Below are 16,109 nucleotides of genomic sequence, written 5' to 3' on the forward strand. Positions count from 1 at the left end.
CAGCTTTTTTATTTTCTTTTTTTTAGGAATGTAAAATCTTTAATATTAAAAGTCATGGAGAATCCATGCATTAACATTGCTTCATATAAATTTGAAATTTCAACCTTCATTTCTTTGCAGGACAAATGGTGGGGAATGCTAGGGAAAAAGAGAAATAGTTTTGTGGGTTTTCTGTTTTGTTTTTTTTTTTTAGTAACATGCCTATTTTTTCCAGCTTTTCACATACTTGTGCTATTTCTGTAAATAATTCTATCTGGTGCCAACAGAGTATTGAAGCAGCTTGTTTATTTTCCGAGTTCTAAGATGATGTGTTGCAGTAGATGGTTGAGTAGTCAAACTCCCATTTCTGCTGCATGTTTAGGTTGTGCGAGCACTATTGAGCTTAATGACAGGCTGGTAACCAGTTTGTAGAAGAAATGTTCTCAAAACCAGTAAAGACTTCTATTAGAAAATAACAAGTTGTTTCTGTTTGTCCTTTTCCCTTTGCAGGAAGTCTATGGTATGATGCCCAGGGTAAGTGTTGATTTCTGAGATAGTGTGGCACTTATAACAGGTTTGGGAGGTACAAGTAGAAGTTCAGCCATAATTGTAGTCCATTTCCATGGAGGAACTCAATACTGACTTTGAACGGACATAAAAAGATTATCTTATCTTTGATCCTGTTATTTCCCGAGTGTCTTACCCCACATCACAAATCAATGCAGAGCAGCATAACCCAAAATGGTAGAAATACTTCCTTGTAAAAATTCACTTACTCTGTTAAGGATGGAACATGGCAAACTTTGAAAGATTTTTAGTATATTCTGATAATCAGTTTTAGATTTTGCTTCCTATTTAAAGCTGTTTCTTCACATTTTCAAACAGGATGAAACTGATTCTAAGACAGCCTCTCCTTGGAAGGTAGGTGTCATTACTGAGTAGCACACAACAGGAAAGTAAAACAAAAACTACAGTACATCATCTTTTTTAGACCATGTACCTTCTCACATGCCTTTTTTCTCCTTTTATTACCCTCCCTTTTTTAAAAAAAAAAGACTATTGAAAATTGATTTTAATTATGTCCTGGTCTCAGCAAGTGTTTGACTTGGTATTGATTTAGGGTTAGTGACTTTCATTTCACTTTGCTTGTTTACTTCAACAAGCATGTTACAAAAATGTGTTAAGCATTCAGCAGGAATTCACCTTCATATACTTGCATGCAGATTCTGTCAATATATAAATGTCATACAGGTACTACTCTTTGTTTTAAAAATAAAAACCATCTAAGCCAAGTCAAGTAACTATGTCAGCTCTCTATTTGCAGGTATGATTAAGAGAATAACTGAGATAGGTTTCTAACAGAATTACTTTAGCCATAAAAATTGCCAACAGTCCATTTATGACTTCTCTGCTGCAAAACTCTGTTTTGTTTTGAGCTTGTACTATAACACTGATTCCAGTCTTTTATACCAATGTTTTTAGGTATTACGTGGCCACTAGATGCAAAATAGTCCCTGTTCACTTAGCATGAATTCTTTTTTTATTTAGCCAGCAGAAAGAAATGTTTTTATTCCTGAAAGTCGAAGCCATTTATGTCAATATTCCCTTAGTAAGGAATATGTTGTACGTATATAGCAATATCATTGTCTTCCATTATTCATCTCTAGCTCATTTTTCACACTGGTTAGAAGCAGCCTTTCTCCATTCATTAGTGGCTTACAATGGAATAGCTGTCACCTGCTGATGCACAAAAGCATCTTGAATATTTTTGACATTATCAAACATTTTGTATTTCTCTATAATATTTCATTCCCGTGTTTCATGTCTTACGTCCACCCTCTTAAACTTAGACTTAAAGCTGCTTGTACATCTTTCAAGCTGTGTGAATGTGGGAAAAACAGATAAGTATGCAATATGTTGACTCCATTGTAGAAAATGCAGGCATGTCAACAAGAATGGGTGATTTTTTAAATGTTTTTTGCACAGATGGTACACGTGTACAGTGAATCCTATAAGTCTCATAGTAACTTAGCAAACTGTAAGTTCTTTGTGCATATCTGCAAAGGGATGAATTGTGCAAGTAATCTACCATTGTCAGAAAAGTAGATTACGTAGTGGAGGGAATTGGTCATTATTTTTTTTAATTAACCTTCACCAATTTTGATGATGATCTAGAAATAACTGAATTAACTCTAAGCTGATTTTGCCAAAAACTCAGCCAAGAGTGAAACGATTTGAGTGGGTTGGGTTTCTTTTTTTGGGGGGAGGGGAGAAGGGGAGTTGTCCCTGTGACTAAGAGTTTGGGGTTTTTTAATTCACTTATTGAATGTTACCTTTAAAATTTCTGTTTTCTGTCCCTATTAAGACTATTCTTTTTTGTTCCAATTTACACTAAAGTGATAGTACTCGCTTGTCAATTTCTACCTATTCTTACTCCTATCTATAATACCTTAGGTATTGCAACTAATTATTCTTAGTTGCTGTTGTAATTTACTCGCATTGATTTTTCTTATTGTTTGCGTTTCTCATTCATCTTAAAACAACAATGTATTCAAAACACTGCTCTAAAGAAGTGTATAAAAATTACAGAATTCAACAGTTTTCATTGAAACCTTTAAAATCTAGGGTGTTTTTCTCTTCATGCATTGTGTAGAGTTGTATGTTACAACATCTGTATTTTTGACCTAGGCCAAGTCATTATGGATTTTTAAGTTTTCTTTCGGTCTGATTTTGTCTCTGATTGGTTAGAGTTGACTTTAATGCAAGATCTTTTTATTTCTGCCTTTTCATATAGTCTGCACGTTTGATGGTACACACAGTGGCAACCTTTAACTCAATCAAGGTAATAATACAACTTTTTCTGAGATGATTTAAAAGCTAAGAACATTTTTTTACCCTCTCTTTTCTATAGTCTTTGTCTTTCATTACTCTTTATAAACCATTTTGAATTAACTTATTGAAAGAAGTATTGACATATACAGTATTTGCTTCTCAGGTTACATCAATATCTTACTATATACGTAAAATCATCTGGTTTTAAATCTCAGGAGAAACCTTTAAAATTATTGTTGTTGGCATGTTTGCAAATGGCAGCACAATGAATAAGGTGCAGGTAAACATAGTGAAGAAAATGTTACTGATTACTAAATTTTTTGCTTTACATCATAAAGCTTCAGTGAGTCCAGCACAAGAGCTGCTTCTGTAAACAGAAATGCTATAAAACTGTGGTCTGCAATATCAGTGGTTTGGAGTTTTGTTTTGTTTTGCAGGAACTGAATGAACGCTGGAGGTCTCTGCAGCAGTTAGCAGAGGAGCGAAGCCAGCTGTTGGGCAGTGCCCATGAAGTCCAGAGATTCCACAGGTGAGGTGTTTGTCGCATATTCGGTCTTAGTTCAGTAAAATACTCTGTCTATGAGTTCTAAAACACAGTGGGACCTATTCTAAACAAATTATACTTCAACCCCCAGCTTTTTTAGTGCAAGTTAGACTACCAGTGGTCCAACAAGAATTTCATCTATTCTCCCTAGAAAAAGACAGATTTGTTCACATGAAAGCATGGAATTGCTGTGGGCTTGGGAGGTCTGGACTACTGTCCTATTTTGCCAAAGTTCGCTTGCATCATCTTGGGAGATAACTTAGTAGAACCATCAACTATGTGAGCTTCCATGGAAATCGGCGACCTGCTAGGTAATGGAGATCCTAGTATGATCTCCATTTTAATTCTGGTTTTGCCTTCCTTCACTCAAATCAGAGATGCTGATGAAACAAAAGAATGGATAGAGGAGAAGAATCAAGCATTAAATACAGACAACTATGGACATGACTTGGCCAGTGTGCAGGCTCTGCAGCGCAAACATGAAGGCTTTGAGAGAGACTTGGCAGCTCTTGGAGACAAGGTGAGATTGCGAGGACAAAACCAAAAGCTTTCTTTTTGTCTAACAGAAATGATTGAACTATAGAAAAGACTTTTTTTCTACCTTCATTGTGTTTGTTTCCCTTTCTCTAATTCTAGGTGAATTCTCTTGGTGAAACTGCCCAGCGTCTGATCCAGTCACATCCCGAATCTGCTGAAGATCTCCAGGAAAAATGTACTGAGTTGAATCAGGCTTGGAATAGTCTGGGAAAACGTGCTGACCAGCGCAAGGAGAAGCTTGGAGATTCTCATGACCTGCAGCGTTTCCTCAGCGACTTCAGGTAAAGATGCTATCCCCCTTCTCCCCAGTTTGTCTCTCTGGTATATTATTATTATTATTATTGTTCTGCAGGGATATTTCTGGAGAGGGTTCAAAAAAGGACTGTTTTTCCAGGTCTGACTTATTTTAATGGAGGGAGAGAAAAATTCTCTATTAATGTGTGTTCACAGGGACCTTATGTCTTGGATCAATGGAATCCGGGGCCTAGTCTCTTCAGATGAACTTGCAAAGGATGTGACCGGAGCTGAAGCTTTATTGGAAAGGCACCAGGTATGTGAAAGATGATAAGCGTGTATCATAAACACCAACAAATGTTTCTTTTTCTGATGCTTTCCATTTACAGGTCCAAAAATAGATCATTTCCAGCTCTGCTGTCTATTTATTTAATAACACATCTCTGTACCTTGCAGGAACACCGCACTGAAATAGATGCAAGGGCTGGCACATTCCAGGCATTTGAACAGTTTGGACAACAACTTCTGGCTCATGGACACTATGCCAGCCCAGAGATCAAGGAGAAACTGGATATTCTAGATCAAGAACGAACAGATCTAGAGAAGGCCTGGGTCCAGCGCAGAATGATGCTAGACCAGTGCCTAGAACTACAGGTACTCTGCTGCATATTTTATTATTTTTTTAATAATTCCTCCTTTCATAAGAAAGTTTATTCTTTTGTAGTGCTGAGCAGTGCTCTTGGTCTGTCTTTCTCATGCTTTGGAGTTTTTTTCTCCCTAGCTGTTTCACCGGGACTGCGAACAAGCTGAAAACTGGATGGCTGCCCGAGAGGCTTTCCTAAATACAGAAGACAAAGGAGATTCCTTAGACAGCGTGGAGGCACTCATCAAGAAACATGAAGATTTTGATAAGGCAATCAATGTCCAGGTGAGGACTGTAGCTGAAGTAAGGGGAAAATATTTTTTCTTACAGGTTATTAGCAAAAGAAGTTACTACCATGTATGTCTTCTAAAGTTCAGTTGTAAATATTCAGCTCTTTGGGATGTGCAGTAGAAGTTTAGAAGCAGCTGATGCAGAAAGGGATGTATTGCCTACAGACAGTGTAGGAATAGTTGGCCAGTGTTTGTGCAAATCTCTTACTGATTTTAAATTGATTTTTTTCTTTTTTTTTTTACAACAGAAAAAGGTATTTTTTCAGTTTCTTGTAAAAGAAAGGTGCTTCCTTTTGTTGAAAGATTGTACTGCTGTAGCTTGAGGTCCAAAAGATACTTTTTTCCTCAATGCCACAGGTGAAAGATGTTCTGAAATTGAAATCTCCAGTCCTGTAGATAGAGTTTCTTCATAATCATACTTACAATAGCGTATATTTAAAGAGGAAAAAAAGTCTTGTTCCGTTTCAGACCCTGCTCAGCACTTGACTTTAAGGAATCACAGTTCTAATTTATGGCTTCTGTTTTCAATAGGAAGAGAAAATTGCTGTCTTACAGTCTTTTGCTGACCAGCTGATCTCTGCTGATCATTATGCAAAAGGAGTCATTGCTAACAGACGCAATGAGGTTCTGGACAGGTCAGTATTGCCCTGTTACACGGGATGCAGATGCTGACTAAAGAGAATGCTCTTTGGCAACTTCTTGTAACTGTTACACGTAATGCCATGTACAGTCCTAGTTTTTCATTCAACATATGTATTTAATTGCATACAGGTGGCTTCGTCTGAAAGCTCAAATGATTGAGAAGAGATCGAAGTTAGGAGAGTCTCAGACACTCCAGCAGTTCAGTCGTGACGTGGATGAAATAGAAGCCTGGATCAGTGAAAAGCTCCAAACTGCAAGTGATGAGTCATATAAGGATCCCACAAACATCCAGGTGAGTACCATTCTCGGCTCAAAAATCAAAATATAATTTTTAACTGTGCAAAGCATACTCTGGGTTGAAAAAAAATACGCTCAGGAATTCTTTTTCAGTGATAAGAGAATTATACACCATGTTGGACATGGCCTCCCTTTAACAAGGAGAAAATGGAAGTTACATTATGCATGAAAGGAGACCCAAAATAGAACTCACTTGGTAATTATTGATGCATATAATTAATAAGATATGTGGTATCTGCAGCAGCAAGTTTCCTGAAGAAAACCCTGAGTAGCTATTCTGTCTTTTCGCTCAGCATCTAGGTAATAAAATAAGGAAATTGAGTTCTTGGGTCTCATCTCTGTCTTATGTTCTAAAATGTGAAGTCTCATTTATTTTTCAGTATTAAGGAATAATTACTTAAAGTTACCTCGTATGTTTTAATACTGGTTTATGAGGTAGTATGAATGCACTGAACTACTTCTCTCAATCTGTTTTATAGCTTTCCAAACTGCTGGTAAGTAGTTTGGACTAGCCCTGGTATGTGAATTTGTTTTCCTTGCATAGCTTATGTGTGAGCACAAGGTCTGGTTGCGCTCTATTGCTCCATCCATCAGTTCATGCAATCTCTTTGTTTTCTGTTAGTTCTTGACCTACATCCAGGTACAACTATTGATCTTCATGTTATGGGTGTGGCTTTTTTGTTATTGCTTATTCAGCATCATTTATTTATGTATTTGTTTTTCAGGTGTTCTGCATGATCTGTTTAATTTGTGGTGCGTTAGTGATGTAGTTTGGGGGGTTTTAGGAATTAGCCCATAGAAAAATGGGTTTCTATCCTCCTTTTTCAGAAATTTTACTATTGGGCCTGTCATCCTCCTGTCTGGAGCTAGAGGGATGATGATTTAACAGGACACACAATGCCAAGTCTTTTAGCTTACATTTGTAGAATCAAATGCTGAAGATGGAGGATTCAATAAAATGATAGACCTGGACAGCTTAGTTATTATTAGACAATAATATAGAAGGAACACTCCAGAAAAAGATATGTAGCAGATGGAAAACTGACAGGACTTGCGAGAATCTGAGAAGTGGAGTAAAATGAGGATATATGGAAGGAGAAGACAGAACAAAGAAAGGGAAGGCTAACTACAGTAAGAAAGGAAAGAGCCATTGTTTGTCACTTCAGGCTGTGGTACATTAATTTTGTTGAATTGGGTTTTTTTATTTGAAAAAATTAGAATTTTATATTAAACCATTTATATTGCCTGGGATTTTTTTGTCATGGTAAATATATGTAAATGTGCAATTGGCAGCTTTTTAATTGAATTTTACATGTTGGTAAATCTAGCTTTGAAGGATACGTTTTTACAATCTCAGTATTCAGGATTAACAGTTCCCAAAATGAAGCAGTTCATGCAGAATTTCTCATGCCAGCGCTATAGTATTTTCCATCTTTTATTTTTAATCTAACATTTCCTTTCATTCCACTCTCTCAGGGCATTGTATACCCATGTCCATTGTTACTAGCATTTCCAGTTAATACTTGTAAATTCTGTCTTGTCACTTGTGCTATTGTTATCTTCCTGGTGGGTGGATGGATCATGTATATATGAGAGAGAACTGCAGAATTCCGCCCACGCCAAGGCTCCTATTGTTCTCATGGTGCTCTCAACTCAGCAGAGAAAAAAATTTAACAAATAATTCAGTTACTTTTATAGAGGGTTTTGGTTGTTAATTCATTATTTTAATATATAATGTGGCTGTGTATAACTGACTCATATCAAAAATGTGCAGAAAGCAAATAGGCTGCAGCAGTGATTTAACTTAATTACCTGTAGATTAGGAAGGGAAATGGAAATTTGTGAAATTATTATCGGAGTAGAAGGGATGATCTACTGTGCTTATGCTTAGGGTATGTAAAACTGCTGCTTTTCGAAGGTGATGACATTGAAAATGAGAAAGCTTTACTTGAGGAACAGCTATGCTTAATGCAAGGAATGTTGCATGGGCATCTGTAAAACGCAGGAGATGTTGCCTGAGTTACAGGGATCAGCTCACTGACAGTTCTGCTCAGTCAAAGCTCGATGGTTACTCAGACTAATGAGAGTTACTATTTGAGGAAGCAGTAAGTATTCTTACTGAGAGAGGGAACTTCTTTAGATCGGGCTATATACAAACCTCTTTATGTATGTCGGCAACTTGTGCTGTACTCTCGGCCCATGAGAACAATTTAGGAGCCCTTTGTCCAGTCTCTAACAGTTTTGCTTTTGGCATATTCAGAGCAAACACCAGAAACACCAAGCCTTTGAAGCTGAGCTCCATGCCAATGCAGATCGGATCCGCGGAGTCATCGATATGGGGAACTCACTGATTGAAAGAGGAGCATGTGCTGGCAGTGAGGATGCTGTGAAGGTAGATACAACAAGTCTTAGAAGATTTGCTTAGTTTTTGCTTTGAGAAGTGTTTGGATAATTGGGGGAGGAGGGTGTCCCTCAAAAACAAATCTTGTTTTATAGAAGCTCTTGTATTTCAGTTATGCAGTAGAAATTGGGGTACTCATTCTGCTTCGTTCTCAAGGGTGAAAAGTTTTCCCATCCTATGATCAGGCTGTAAAAGTTGAACTGTATTATGGCTAGGCAGCATGAGATAGTGACTGTGTAATTTCCATTTGGAATTGGCAGCTGACTTTTACCTTATTCTGGTTTTGCATTTATCAGAACCTGTGTTTTTTGTTTGTAGCATTTATCTTCTCCATTTTATAACAGGCACGCCTAGCTGCCCTGGCTGACCAATGGCAATTCCTGGTACAGAAATCGGCAGAGAAGAGTCAGAAACTGAAAGAAGCTAATAAGCAACAGAATTTCAATACTGGAATTAAGGACTTTGATTTCTGGCTTTCAGAGGTAACTGAGATTGGGATTATTTACTTGCAAGACTTGTTTTTCTAATTGTTTTATTCCCTTTGCTGATGTTAGATTTTTGTGGAGCACAGTCCACCTTTGAGCAAGTTTAGATTTATTTTGAAAAGAACTTTATCACAACTAAAATTCTTGTGGATGTTTTTATGTTGTTATTTATAAACAATAAGGTGAGAAAAAGCATATTTGCATAGAATCTGTTAGGAATTAAACAGGTGATGAGGCAAAGGTTTATCCACTCTGTAGAAAGTCGAGGAGAGAATTAATTTGCACAGTTTTAAAGACATCAGAATTGTTGTGAGAATACAACTTGTTCTCCATCCCCTTTTTCCTTCCCCACCCCCAGGTGGAGGCTTTGTTGGCATCTGAAGACTATGGGAAGGACTTGGCATCAGTTAACAACCTTCTGAAGAAACACCAGTTACTGGAAGCTGATATATCTGCTCATGAGGTATTGCTTTCTCTTTTAGTTTTGAAAGATAAATCACAGTAATCAGCAAATTCTACAGATACCACTTCAATACATGCTGCAGTCATATACTTGTTGAAACATGTTTCCTTAATACAAACTGTAACTCTGTACTGCAGTCAGGTTATAATTTTTATACTGACATAACAAACACAGGAATGAAATCCAAGCAATTCACACGCTTTTTACCCATGTTTCCAGGACCGTCTGAAGGACCTGAACAGTCAGGCTGACAGTTTGATGACCAGCAGTGCTTTCGATACATCCCAAGTAAAGGATAAACGTGAGACCATTAATGGGCGCTTCCAGAGGATTAAGAGTATGGCAGCTGCCCGCCGTGCAAAGCTCAATGAGTCCCACCGTTTGCATCAGTTTTTCCGTGATATGGATGATGAGGAGTCCTGGATCAAGTATGTATTTTGGAAGTTCTAGGCTCTGGCATGTGCTTACTGCCAGCTCGCTAACAACATTCATAGTCTGTAGTATGGTTTTATAACTTGCCTTTTTCACAAGTATGTGTCTCTACAAGAAATCACCTCTGCCCTCATTCAAGGAAAGCTGTACTCAAAATGGCTTCAGCACTAGTTTGGGTGTGGCTTCTTATCTACAGTTGTCTTTGGTCAAGCCCCAAGAAGGAAAGCTCTGTACTGGAAAAAGTAATGCTGTTTAGACTTGGACCAGATAACTGAAATGTGACTCTAGTCTTTTTTGGGAAAGCTCTTAGCAAAAATTCAAACCTTACTTTTTCAGTTTGAAATACTTTTTTTGTTCTAGCTAGTTGTAGTAATTAATCAAATGCTCTTTCCATATTGGTGTTAGCATCTTGGGAGGAGGGAAAGAAAGTGATCCTGATAGAAATCATCTAAATTAGAGCACTTTTTTTGTCATGCTTGTAAAATAAAAATATAAAATTGGACCAAAGCAGGTAAACTTTACAAAAGGTATCTGTCTAAGAAGGAAAATGGTACCGAGAAACCCTGTCCTTCAGACAGAAATGATAGGCTGTCTGCCGCCTTCTTTCTTTCCCCCTCACGTTACCCCTGAATGTGCTGCCAGAAGCCAGGTGCTGTTTGCTGAGAACTAATGTACGCATTTTTTTACATCCAAGATTTTTGTGCTCTGTAGAGCATTTCCTTATCCACCATCATATATTGTTTTCTTTTGTTGGCTTTGACTTCTAGAAGTAATTTTCAAATTTTATCTTTCTCTCTTCTCTCTTGAAATTAGAGAGAAGAAACTGTTGGTTAGCTCAGAGGACTATGGCAGAGACCTAACCGGTGTGCAGAACCTCAGGAAAAAACACAAGCGCTTAGAAGCAGAATTAGCTGCCCATGAACCTGCTATCCAGGTAAACCTCTCTCTGTGACAGATTTCTCTGTAGGTAACGTCTTGCTTGTTTGTGGCAAATACGGAAGCCAGTAATAGGTTTGTTGGAATCCAGATAGAGTACGTAAGAAGAGAGCAAGAGATGTTCTGCTAACTGCGTGTTTCTCTGCTTTGCAGGGTGTTCTAGACACTGGTAAGAAGCTTTCAGATGATAACACGATTGGAAAGGAGGAGATACAGCAGAGACTGGCTCAGTTTGTGGATCACTGGAAAGAGTTAAAACAGTTGGCAGCTGCTAGGTGTGTGAGACATGTTTTTGTAGAATTCAATATTAATTAAAACCGTTGCATGGACTCATAATGACAAGATTTACTGAGTTTCAGGCTTTTAGGGTATGGGTCCATTAGTCAGTAATGTGATGTAATAGCATATCACTGATGACAGGCTCTGGAGACTATTGAAAAGAGTTTTAGTGGTAATGTTCCTCAGTAGACACATGAGTCTTGTTTTGAGGGATGCTGTTGTTTAGCCTCTTCTTGCACCAGTTGGAAACCATAGACTTGAAATTAACTGGCCTTAATCCACTACCAGGATGTTTTTCTACATAGAAGCTGTTGGGAGAAAATGATTCATTTTAGTCCTTCAATAGCTGTAGGCTTTGTGGCCTAATGAATTTCTAGAGCTGTAGCTACCGCGGTCTGCTGCTGGAGAAGTGAAGTGTCTTTAGGGTTCAGTCTCTGTACCTTCTTAGGTTTTCTGCTGCTGTAATTCGTTTTTATGTTTTATATCTTAAAGCCGCAGGGTGACACTGTGGCTAATTTTTCCTTTCTTTTCCCATACAGGGGTCAGCGTCTAGAGGAGTCTCTGGAGTACCAGCAGTTCGTAGCAAATGTTGAGGAAGAAGAAGCCTGGATCAACGAGAAAATGACGTTGGTAGCCAGCGAGGATTATGGGGACACCCTTGCTGCTATCCAGGTATGGAGAAAGTTGTCAGCTCTTTGTTGTTCTTGTTACGTATTGTTGGTTAGAGCTTAACAAACCTTTTCTCTAACTGTCTTTCCAATTTAGAGGTTATTCTTGTTTCCTTTTGAAGGCCTACATTGTAAAAAACAGGAATTCATTTTATAAAAGCATCCCAATTATGTTATTTCCTGTAGAATGACGCAATTTGGTGTCGCCTTGCATCTCTTGACCTCTGATGGGCAGTCCTGGTTAAATCAAATGGCTGAATTATATTGGAAGTCAGTATTGGTCTCCTTTTGTCCACAGGAAATCAGCAAGTTGTGCTAACCAGCTAAGATTGATAGTTTTTGTCAGGAAAAGTTTATGCTATCTGATTTATAACAATAAATTCTTTTAGTTTTATTTTTTATTTTTAATAAATGGGGAGAAATTATTTTAAAAAATGACTGTCTCTCGTATTTGCAGGGCTTGCTGAAAAAGCACGAAGCATTTGAGACTGATTTTACTGTCCACAAAGACAGAGTGAACGATGTTTGTGCTAACGGAGAGGATCTCATTAAAAAGGTGAGCATAAACTGGTAAAGAAAAATTAATCTTCAAAGCCTACCCAGGACGTTTTCATGTCAAAGTAGACTTACTCTTCTTTGAGGACTGATTTGTCATCTCTTTGGAAAGAGCTCTTACTCATTTTTTGCAGCTGAATAAGCTGCTAGTATTAACTGCTTTCAAAGCTATTTCTTGGACAGTGGTTGTACATTGAGAACAAAATTTTTCAGTTGAAATCCTTGCTTTGTCACCAACTTACAGGCTGCCTTGGGAGACCTTAAGATCATATGGTACTTTTTTTTTTTTTCCTCCTGTAATGTAGAACAATCACCACGAGGAGAACATTACTGCCAAGATGAAGGGCCTCAGGGGCAAGGTGTCAGATCTGGAGAAAGCAGCAGCTCAGAGGAAAGCCAAATTGGATGAGAACTCTGCCTTCCTCCAGTTCAACTGGAAAGCAGATGTAGTGGAGTCATGGATTGGTATGTTCTATACTGGGGCATGGAACCCTGACACAAAGAAACTGAAATTCTCCTTCGTTTCAAAAGATCTCAAATAGCTTCTCGCTTGCTGTTGTAACGAGCAGTCCTAAACCCAAAGTAATTAGCAGTGCTATACCTGATTTATGCTTTTGGAGTAACCTAGTTTGGAATAGAGGGAATGTTTGAGATAGAGGTTGACATTTTTACTGAATTTGTTTCATTTTCCAGGTGAGAAAGAAAATAGTCTGAAGACAGATGATTATGGACGCGATCTCTCGTCTGTGCAAACACTACTCACTAAACAGGTTAGTGCTAATGCTGCTTCCACCCCATAAGTGGTGGAGAGAACAGGTGAACTCTTGTGCAATACACAAGAATCTAGTATTTATGTTTGAAATATATGCAGGATATTGGAATGGTTAAATAAAAATACAATCTAAAATATTTTGTTGTTCTTTTAATGCATCAGGAAACTTTTGATGCTGGGCTTCAGGCTTTCCAGCAGGAGGGAATTGCAAACATCACTGCCCTGAAAGACCAGCTTCTAGCAGCCAAACACATCCAGTCAAAGGCCATTGAGGCTCGGCATGCTTCCTTGATGAAACGCTGGAATCAGCTACTTGCGAATTCTGCTGCCAGGAAAAAGAAACTCCTGGAGGCTCAGGAGCATTTCAGAAAGGTAAGTGGCCAAACCATGGGGCTACAAAAATCTAATTGTTCTCTTTGAAAATAAATGTACGTTTCTTGCAACTTCTGCAGCTTTTTCATTTGCAGCTAATAATTATGGAGATCCTGGAGACTTGTCGTAAGAATTTGAGATGTTTGCAAGAAATAAGTAATAAAGGCAAACCATCATTGATGCTTGTTATTTCCAGATCAACTCATATGGGATATTTGCATTACTGTATAACGGAACTGTGGTTTTTTCTCTTTTCAAGGTTGAGGATCTGTTCCTCACTTTTGCTAAGAAGGCATCTGCCTTCAACAGTTGGTTTGAGAATGCTGAAGAGGACCTGACAGATCCTGTGCGCTGTAACTCGCTGGAAGAAATCAAAGCACTGAGAGAAGCTCATGATGCGTTCCGTTCTTCACTTAGTTCTGCCCAAGCTGACTTCAACCAGCTGGCAGAGCTTGATCGCCAGATCAAGAGCTTCCGTGTAGCATCCAACCCATATACTTGGTTTACTATGGAGGCTCTTGAAGAAACCTGGAGGAATCTGCAGAAAATTATTAAGGTAAGTCAGAGAGAGAGAGTCTTTTCATAGTTTACGACCTTTGGAGTCTTCCCTGGAAGTTATCCTTCAAGATAATCAGTACAAGAGTTTGTCACTCTACTACAGATTGAAGTATCTCAAAATTTGGGAGCAAAGAAAAAACTCCATTGGCTATAAACTTGTTTTCATGGTCTTCCACTTGCAGTCTTTCAGAAGACAAAGCACATGTCCCTTGCTTCCTAACTCCAAAATGTTTAATGTCCATGTTATGCAGTAAAGTAGCTGCTGGTTAGATTCCAGTTCTCAAAACTTCAGTAGGAATGTTTTATGTTGTCATCTTAGATGATTTTGTCTAGATATCCAGCTCACTCTTTGAGCACTCAGTCTTGTTTTGAGCTTCAGAGCTGTGCTGGTATGCAGCTCTTAGGTTTTGGGGTTTGTTACGGAACTAGGACAATCACGTTATTTCTTTGTTTGAAATTATTTTTGTTTGTTTCTCAGGAACGTGAATTGGAGCTGCAGAAGGAACAGCGAAGGCAGGAAGAAAATGACAAACTGCGCCAGGAATTTGCTCAGCACGCTAACGCTTTCCACCAGTGGATTCAGGAGACCAGGTACAGTTTGTCTTCCTAGGAGCTGCCCTTAGAGAATTCCTCAGCTAATATTTGTATCCATTCTACATCTCTTTGGTCTGTCTGAGTTGTAAATGTCTCCTGCTGAAAAAAAGCTATTCAGGACTTGTTCATTTCCTGCAGTTGGGATTGGAGGGGGGCCCTGTTAGCGACAGGCAAGAGGAAAGCCCTGAAACACCAGACTTTAAAAACGTTTCTGCTGCTTAATTAATTTTTCTGCAGTAATTCCAGTTATCCAGGACTTTAGTCTTTTCCAGTTATTCCTGAACTAGTCTGCAGTACAGCTGGGGGTTGGGGAACAAATAGCTCGGAGCAGACTGTGTGAAATGCTAGTGGCGTTTCTGCTAATACTCCTTTTGTATTGAATAGTATATTAGAAATCTCACTAGAATTTCAATAGAGAGAGAGAGAAGCTGTGAAAAAAGCTTAAGGCTACTTTGTAATCACTAACCCGGAGTGCTGTCTAATAATATCCTTGCCTAGGGAGAGAGAGGAAAGATTTAACATCTGCATTAGAAATAAAAAATCTGAAGGTCGAGAATTGTAGTGAACTGAAGAGTATATTTCTAGAAAACAGAGGTAGCCGTGCTCAGACAGTGCTGTTAGCCAGTTCTGACACACTCTGGTTGTGGTTCAAGGGAGGTGAGTTCTGTTTTCATGTAATCCTGTGATTCTCTGTCTCTGTGTGTTACAGATAGCTCTGTATGTGTCTTCATGAAATAATGAAATATAAATATGATTTTTAACTTTTTGATGTTTGCTTCCCACCCAAATCTCTGTCCCTCTCTTACTGTCTTGTCTCTGTCCTGCTGCCTGATGTTTGGATCTTCACATTCTACAGGACTTACCTGCTAGATGGGTTAGTATTGAATTTTATATCTTTAAAAATTTGGTGATGTGTTCTGCTCTGTCTGTGTGTGTTCTTCTGTCATCACAATGCTTGTGAAAGCTGCGCTGCAACCCCTTTTATTTGAAAAGAGCAATCTGAGGCTGAGGTGCACAGACCCAGGAAACAACAATTTTGCAGTAGATTAAGTATAAACCAGTAGAAACATAACAATTTCCTCATCAAAAGCAGAAGACATTATTAATGGGAAGCCCCTGGCATACCATGGATGTCCTAACTTTTGTTCCTGCTTTCTCTGAGGGCTTGCACAAGTAAAGGCTCTTAATCTGATGAGATATGTGAGAGCGTGGACTGGATGCCTTTGGAAAACAGCTGGCATTCCTAGTTTTCCAGCATTCAGGGACTTGCTTAGTGAAATAAACTTTTCCATTATAACTGTTCTCAAAGCTCCGAAGTATTGACTGTTTTTGGTAAGGAGGATGGATGATTCCTATGTAGAGGCTTTACTGAAATTATGTATTTTAAAACTCTAGTATACAAATATGGACTGCTTGTTTTTTAATCTGCTGCATAACCATGCCCCACAGAGATTATATTCTTAATAGCAGAAAACAAAACCTTCCAACATGAACCCACAAACTCGCCTGGGTGTGCAGGCAGTTTGATGCCATTTCAAGTCCACTTTGGGTCCATGGGAATAGTTCCCGATGAGGATACACGCTGGTCATTTTACA

General features: G+C 38.5%; 1 protein-coding gene across 6 annotated transcripts in view; it reads left to right on the top strand.

The window, feature by feature from the left end:
- Positions 1–16,109, top strand: part of SPTAN1 (spectrin alpha, non-erythrocytic 1) — a 53,326-nt gene that overhangs the window by 30,629 nt on the left and 6,588 nt on the right. For 3 of the 6 annotated variants that reach the window (XM_082492722.1, XM_082492717.1, XM_082492719.1), the window contains 26 exons: positions 490–513; positions 865–900; positions 2,774–2,821; positions 3,249–3,340; positions 3,731–3,875; positions 3,992–4,173; positions 4,343–4,442; positions 4,583–4,780; positions 4,908–5,054; positions 5,591–5,694; positions 5,831–5,993; positions 6,478–6,492; positions 8,259–8,390; positions 8,744–8,881; positions 9,243–9,347; positions 9,567–9,775; positions 10,593–10,713; positions 10,869–10,990; positions 11,534–11,666; positions 12,120–12,218; positions 12,523–12,682; positions 12,911–12,987; positions 13,152–13,361; positions 13,621–13,917; positions 14,398–14,510; positions 15,370–15,387. In XM_082492722.1, coding sequence (XP_082348848.1) covers positions 490–513; positions 865–900; positions 2,774–2,821; positions 3,249–3,340; positions 3,731–3,875; positions 3,992–4,173; positions 4,343–4,442; positions 4,583–4,780; positions 4,908–5,054; positions 5,591–5,694; positions 5,831–5,993; positions 6,478–6,492; positions 8,259–8,390; positions 8,744–8,881; positions 9,243–9,347; positions 9,567–9,775; positions 10,593–10,713; positions 10,869–10,990; positions 11,534–11,666; positions 12,120–12,218; positions 12,523–12,682; positions 12,911–12,987; positions 13,152–13,361; positions 13,621–13,917; positions 14,398–14,510; positions 15,370–15,387 — 3,188 coding nt within the window. The remainder of the gene's footprint in view (positions 1–489; positions 514–864; positions 901–2,773; positions 2,822–3,248; positions 3,341–3,730; positions 3,876–3,991; positions 4,174–4,342; positions 4,443–4,582; positions 4,781–4,907; positions 5,055–5,590; positions 5,695–5,830; positions 5,994–6,477; positions 6,493–8,258; positions 8,391–8,743; positions 8,882–9,242; positions 9,348–9,566; positions 9,776–10,592; positions 10,714–10,868; positions 10,991–11,533; positions 11,667–12,119; positions 12,219–12,522; positions 12,683–12,910; positions 12,988–13,151; positions 13,362–13,620; positions 13,918–14,397; positions 14,511–15,369; positions 15,388–16,109) is intronic. The other 3 variants (XM_082492718.1, XM_082492720.1, XM_082492721.1) reach the window with 2 other exon arrangements.

This window comes from Vanellus vanellus, assembly GCF_965231255.1.
Source record: "Vanellus vanellus genome assembly, chromosome: 18".
Taxonomy (NCBI): domain Eukaryota; kingdom Metazoa; phylum Chordata; class Aves; order Charadriiformes; family Charadriidae; genus Vanellus; species Vanellus vanellus.